This window comes from Penaeus monodon, chromosome 2 (genome assembly GCF_015228065.2).
Source record: "Penaeus monodon isolate SGIC_2016 chromosome 2, NSTDA_Pmon_1, whole genome shotgun sequence".
Classification (NCBI taxonomy): Eukaryota; Metazoa; Arthropoda; class Malacostraca; order Decapoda; family Penaeidae; genus Penaeus; species Penaeus monodon.
In genome coordinates this window covers 19,471,549-19,478,797 of record NC_051387.1, presented here as the reverse complement: position 1 = coordinate 19,478,797, position 7,249 = coordinate 19,471,549, and the positions used below count along the sequence as shown (strand labels likewise).

General features: G+C 30.3%; 1 protein-coding gene across 1 annotated transcript in view; it reads right to left on the bottom strand.

Annotated features, from left to right (window-relative positions):
* Window positions 1–4,556, bottom strand: part of LOC119581678 (mucin-5AC-like) — a 23,672-nt gene extending 19,116 nt beyond the window's left edge. Inside the window, exons 1-3 of the mRNA XM_037929805.1 lie at window positions 4,416–4,556; window positions 3,877–4,148; window positions 1,866–2,529 (exon numbers count right to left, since the gene is read on the bottom strand). Coding sequence (XP_037785733.1) covers window positions 1,866–2,529; window positions 3,877–4,148; window positions 4,416–4,492 — 1,013 coding nt within the window. The 5' untranslated portion in view covers window positions 4,493–4,556. The remainder of the gene's footprint in view (window positions 1–1,865; window positions 2,530–3,876; window positions 4,149–4,415) is intronic.
* Between the last annotated feature and the right edge of the window lie 2,693 nt (window positions 4,557–7,249).

The following is a 7,249-nucleotide window of genomic DNA, read 5'->3' as shown; positions in this document are numbered from 1 at the left end:
TTTATGTATGTATTATGTATGTATGATATCGTATCTTATATCTATACATATATATATATATAAAAAATATATACATATACTATACATATAATATACCTATACTTTATATATATACTATACATTACATATACATTAATATATATGTATATATATATATATTATATATATTAATATATATTATATATATATATATATATAGATATATATATATATATGCATATATATATATATATATAGTATATATATATATATATATATATATATATATATATATATATATATATATATATATATACACATACACATTTAAATACATATATACATACATATTTATATACATATTTACATACATATATACACAAATATATATATATATATATATATAATATATATATATATATATATATATAATATACATATGTATATATATATATATATATATATATATATATATATATATATATATATATATATATATATTTATTATAGATACTGTAATAATTATTGTGAAACCAACATTATTAACAACATTAGATGCCAGAAAATATTTTTGAAATTCATGGAAAAGGGTAAAGAGGTGAGACAGGTAATAGTACTTGTAATTGGCTCATTGGTGCTTTGTACTTGTAAACACAGTTAATAAATTAAACTCACTGTGGGCATGGCAAGTCATACATGCTATCCTCCCTAGCTTCGGGTTAAGTGTTACCTATGTATCATTTTAGTTATTCTTGCATTTACCTTTTTTCATTAAATTTTAGAGGTATATTTCATTTTGTGATGTTTTTATTTAGTGGCAAGTGAAGCTTGTAATTCTGCTGTATTTTCTTCCCTGTAGCAGCTTCATTGCAAAACAATGGTTTCTGTCAGGATACTTTACTTAATGTATTTAAAAAGGCAGTTGAAATAAAAGGGAAGAGAAGCATAAATGAGTACAAAAGAGATTGTAAATATCTTACTCAACTGCTATGGGAGTGCAGATGTGCTTTTTTATAAGCCAAACACACCGAATCTTGTTTGGCAGTGTATAATAATTATGTGATAAATTTTACTAGAAAATGCTAGAAAAACTTGTATATGTTTTGAAAGCACATTTACTGACCCATTGGTTATGCATCGGCTTCTGCCATTATCAGACAACCCGCAAAAGTGAGAAAACCAAAACTTTACCAATATATAAGACATTTTGCCCAGTAATATGTCACATGTTTATGAAGGGATATCAGGTGGCTCTAGTATAAAAATTTCTGACAAAACTAAAATTTTCATCTCAAAATGGCAGATCCTACTGGATCAGGGGTTCTCAACCTCTGGGTTGTGGTCCCCAGGTAGGCCACAGGGTACTTTCTGGGGTGCCATGAAACAATATGAAAATTATGATATCAAATTAAACTGAATTTTATCTCACCTGTAGTACCTACATATAATTATCTCTCGCAAATCAATAAATTGTAATCTTTCTATTGAGTGTTCTTATCCTATCTCTTCTGGCACCATTACACTCATAACAAATAATAACTAAATCTGAAAAGATGACAGACACTGAACGAGGCCATGGAGATTATTACATATTGGTTGAGGGCCACAGAATGAAAAATGGTGGGAGCCACTGCTTTAGATTATCCCAATATATCAAATAAATCGCACTAATACTATTGAAAGAATGTATTCGATTGTAAAACATATAGAAGGGGAGATTCTAAATAGACTTTTGAAGTCCATGAGCAAAAATGTTGACACTGCCACTAATGCACAAGCACATTTATTTACTGCCTACTATTCTGCTGACAGCTCTTACAACCACTCTATCTCTAAATGGCTGTTTCTTTAGAAAAGCTAAACAGAATCTGATTAAGGGTACGTACTCAGCCTCTTCCACTACCACACGTTCATTTGTGTCCACAGGAGCTGGTGCTGAACTCTCCTTGCCTCTTCTGCTTTCTCTTGTATTTGCCATTTTTCTATTTGTACTTGGTGATCCAGGAGAAGATGCAGGGGAACCCTTCTTTTGCGGGGTAGATGCAGCAGAGGTTGAAGTATTAGTCTTTTTCTGCTGAGGACTGGAGCCAATCGTTGGGGAAGGAGCTGCAGAAGGCTGAGAGAGTTTCTTCTGCTGTGGGGTAGGACTATTAGAGGAGGTAGAACTCTGTGACTGTAAAGATTTCTTCTGTGAAGCCTGAGAAGAACTCTGGGTTGTATCAACTAAAGATTTCTTCTGATCTACTGGAGAACTGCTGGATGAAGGAGGGGGAGAGGGTTTTTTATGTGAATTGTGGGATGCTGCTGCAGCTGCATTAGAAGTACCAGATTTTTTAAGGGTTTGCGGAGCACTAGGAGAGGATGCTGCAGAAGATGTAGGTGAAGTTTTCTTCTGTGGAGTTTGTGGTGTTGTGGTTTCTTGTGTACTTCTACGTAATCTCTTGGACATAGGAACTTCATCAGCAGGTGGTGTAGGTGGGGATGGGTTCACTGGTTTTGCAGATACAGCTTCTACGATAGTGCCTTCCTCTGGGGAATCGGTCTTATTTTCTGCATGAGGAGAAAGAGGTTATGATTTCTTTAATTTCACAGAGAATCATATATATTCATATATCCAAATTATAAATAGCTTACCTTTATCCCTTCAATAAGTACAAGGGGGTTCAAAGTTCATGGAAAAAGTCCATAACTAAAAATCATATGGAAAGATTTTGATTTCAATGCACCTGAACATTCTTGTACTAACATGTTATAACATGTTCAAACAATGCAGGTAATAACGTATCACATCAGTTGAAAGTCAGGCACCATTCAAGTAACATGGAATCCACCAAATTTGATGTTAGGACACACATTAAATTCATGGTGAAACTTGGTTGAGAGAATAGGCAAATTATTGACGCTCTGGAACAAGTTTACGGTGACAATGTTGTTTGCAACATGATTGAAAAGGATAGACGAATAACCACTGAATCAGTAGCAGACACACTCAACATCTCTGTGGGTTCTGCACACACAATTCTGGTGGAGAGGTTGGGGCTAAGTAAGCTTTCTCCTCAATGGGTCTCTAGGCTGTTGTGCCCAGATCAGCAGCAAATAAGGGTAGATCTTTGAAACAAGTGGAATGAGGGCACTGAAGCTTTTCTGCAGAGAATTGTGACGGGCTGAAACATGGCTCTACCAGTATGATTCTGAGGACAAAATTCAATTAAAGCAGTGGCTGCCCTGGGGTGGAAGTGGAACAGTCAGAGCAAAATCTGAGCGTTCAAGAGGAAAGGTCATAGCCACTGTCTTCTGGAATGCAAAGGGGATTTTGCTGGTTGACTTCCTCGAGAGAAAGCTTATTATGAATGTTTTCAGAAAACTGTCCAAAAAATTTTCAGACAAATGCAATGGAAAGCTGCATCAACACGTTCTCTTCTACCATTACAATGCACTCACTCACTGCGCTTGGCAGACAAGAGCTGTGCTACGGGAATTTCTATGGGAAATCATCCAACACCCAAATTACAGCCCCGATTTAGCCCCATTGGACTTTTTTGTTTCCAAACATAAAAAAATTACTAAAAGGTACCAATTTTCCACTGGTTGAAGATGTAAGAAGAGCTGCTCTGATGTGGTTCTGATCACATGACCCTCAGTTTTACTCAGACGGACTTAAAGGATGGTATCAGTGTTTGAAGAAGTGTATTGACCTTAATGGAGCATATGTTAAAAATAAACATTATAAATGAAACCGTTTGTTCATACTGTCCTTTTTCCACAAAATTTTTGAAGCCCCCTTGTATATAACCAATAAACTTTGTTTCTAACTGCCAAATACTCTAAGGATGATTACCAATACATCTGAATATATGCCAAAACTTTTTCATCTGGATTGAGTATAATTCTACTCACCTTTTCTAACTCTGACAACTCTTTTCATAATGAACTTCTTTCTCTCTTCCTTCTTCCTTATCAGTCTATTGGAAGGCCCTGCAGGGGCTGCTTCTGGGGAATTCCCCTTTGTAGTCTCTGTCTTTGTCTCGCTTTGCTTTTCTTCATCAGGCTTTACCTTTGGATCCTCCTCTTCATTGCTTTTCTCATTGGCAGCCTCTTCCTTGCCTTCAACTTTGCTACGTGTTACCCTGGTTGGTCTGCTTTCTGGATATGATACTGTGCCACCCAGTCTGTTTGAGGTAAAAAAAAAAAAATTAAACTGTTAAAAATCTTCCTATGCCATTATTTGAAACCCTTTTGGAAAAGAAATCTTTAATATTAAGTATTGATAAGGTGCACACTGCACATATTAACAAAATCCAAAACATTCAAGTTTTCTAACAGCATTCAATTCTTTTCAAGCCTTTAATATACCTTAATGAAGAACCCTCAGCTATCTATTCCCCTCTGATCTTATATGAATGTAGAATTACATTTTCTGCTAAATATTAAAATACCTTTGCAAAATCCTTGACAGCTTTTGTTTTGGACGTATGGAGGAGAGTTTAGCCACCCTGGCCTTCTTCCGTGCCATGGCAGTTGTGGCCGATACACGGTACTTGTGAAGGAGTCTCCCAGAACGTGTTGCCACAACTGAAGCTTGGTTTGCTTGAGTTCAAGACTTCAGACCTCCTTAGACTTACACCTTTCCTTTCTATAAAACATTGATGAGTAATTACAATTTGCTTCTTCACTGAAGAAAGGCATGAATACCATTATAATGCAAAATTAAAGATATTATATATATATATATATATATATATATATATATATATATATATATATATATATATATATATATATATATATATTATATTATATTACAATATATTATATATTTATAACACCACTCCATATATATATATAATATATATATATATTTATATATATATATCTTATATATATATATTTATATATATATTTTATATATATATATTTATATATATATATTTTATATATATATTTATATATATATATATATATATATATATTAATATTATATATACATATATAATATTATATTATATAATATAAATATTATATATATATATATATATATATTTATATATATATATATTATTTATATATATACATATATATAAATATATATACATATATATATAATATATATACATATATATAAATATATACATATATATATAAATATATATACATATATTACAATATATATATATATATATATTATATGGGGATCACTAAGTAGTTCCCCAAACACTGCATTGGTGATGGCACCAAGAAAGAAAGAGAGAAAGAAAGAGAGAAAGAAAGAAAGAAAAAGAAGAAGTCTGTAATAAAAATACTATCAAAATTAATAGCATTAGTTAAAAAAAAAGGTGAAATCAGGTGAGGTTACAAGGTATACTCATCATTGATTCCTTGGTGGCTGAGAACTTGAAGAGCCATCAAATTTGAAGATACATTTCCCCGTAAAATATACTCATTTTCCTGGTGGCTTTGGGGTTAAGACCCACAATATGATTCACTAACAACTTATCCCATTTTTTTTTTTTTTTTTTTATTACAGAGTTATCTTTAAAGGCAGTATGGCAGATACTGACAACAAAGTTGCATGACTGGGTTTCCACATTAAGAAATTTCTTAAAAGAGATAGATTTTAGAAAACTTCTGCCTATGAAGCATAAAAAATATTAATATATAGATTATTAAAGCTCTAGTAGCACTGAGGATAGTATTACCATGCAGCAGTACTTGCTCCTGCTAGCTTCCAAACTGTTTTCTTCCTGGCCAAGCTGAGTACCTTTATTCATGGCTCAAATAATGTATATGTAGTTATTCCATACTTCTCTATATGTGTAATGTCACAAATGAACACTAATTTTAAAGAATTTTTTTCCTACACAAACATGCAATGACTGAAAAACAACAATGCAACAGCTGCCAGGCTACCTGAAAAGTAAAAAAAAGTAACTTTTGTTTACTTTTCAGGTAGCCTGGCAGCTGTTGCATTGTTGTTTTTCAGTCATTGCATGTTTGTGTAGGAAAAAAATTCTTTAAAATTAGTGTTCATTTGTGACATTACACATATAGAGAAGTATGGAATAACTACATATACATTATTTGAGCCATGAATAAAGGTACTCAGCTTGGCCAGGAAGAAAACAGTTTGGAAGCTAGCAGGAGCAAGTACTGCTGCATGGTAATACTATCCTCAGTGCTACTAGAGCTTTAATAATCTATATATTAATATTTTTTATGCTTCATAGGCAGAAGTTTTCTAAAATCTATCTCTTTTAAGAAATTTCTTAATGTGGAAACCCAGTCATGCAACTTTGTTGTCAGTATCTGCCATACTGCCTTTAAAGATAACTCTGTAATAAAAAAAAAAAAAAAAATGGGATAAGTTGTTAGTGAATCATATTGTGGGTCCTTAACCCAATGCCACCAGGAAAATGTAGTATATTTTACGGGGAAATGTATCTTCAATTAGATGGCTCTTCAAGTTCTCAGCCACCAAGGAATCAATGATGAGTATACCTTGTAACCTCACCTGATTTCACCTTTTTTTTTAACTAATGCTATTAATTTTGATAGTATTTTTATTACAGACTTCTTCTTTTTCTTTCTTTCTTTCTCTCTTTCTTTCTCTCTTTCTTTCTTGGTGCCATCACCAATGCAGTGTTTGGGGAACTACTTAGTGATCCCCATATATATATATATATATATATATATATGTATATATATGTATATATATTTATATATATATGTATATATATTTATATATATGTATATATATTTTTATATTTATATATATATATATATTATATATGTATATATATATATAAAATATATATATATATATATGGATAATATATATATATATATATAAATTTATAAATATATAAATTATAAATATATATATATAATATATATATATATATTATATATATATATATTTTAAATTATATATATATATATATATATATATATATATATATATAATATATATATATATATATATGATAGTATATATATATATAATATATATATATATATATATATATATATATATATATATAATATATAATATATATATATATATATATATATATATATATATATATATATATATATAATATATTATAATATAATATAATATATATATTATATTATATATATATATATATATATATATATATATATATATATAATATATATATATATATAAATATCTTTAATTTTGCATTATAATGGTATTCATGCCTTTCTTCAGTGAAGAAGCAAATTGTAATTACTCATCAATGTTTTATAG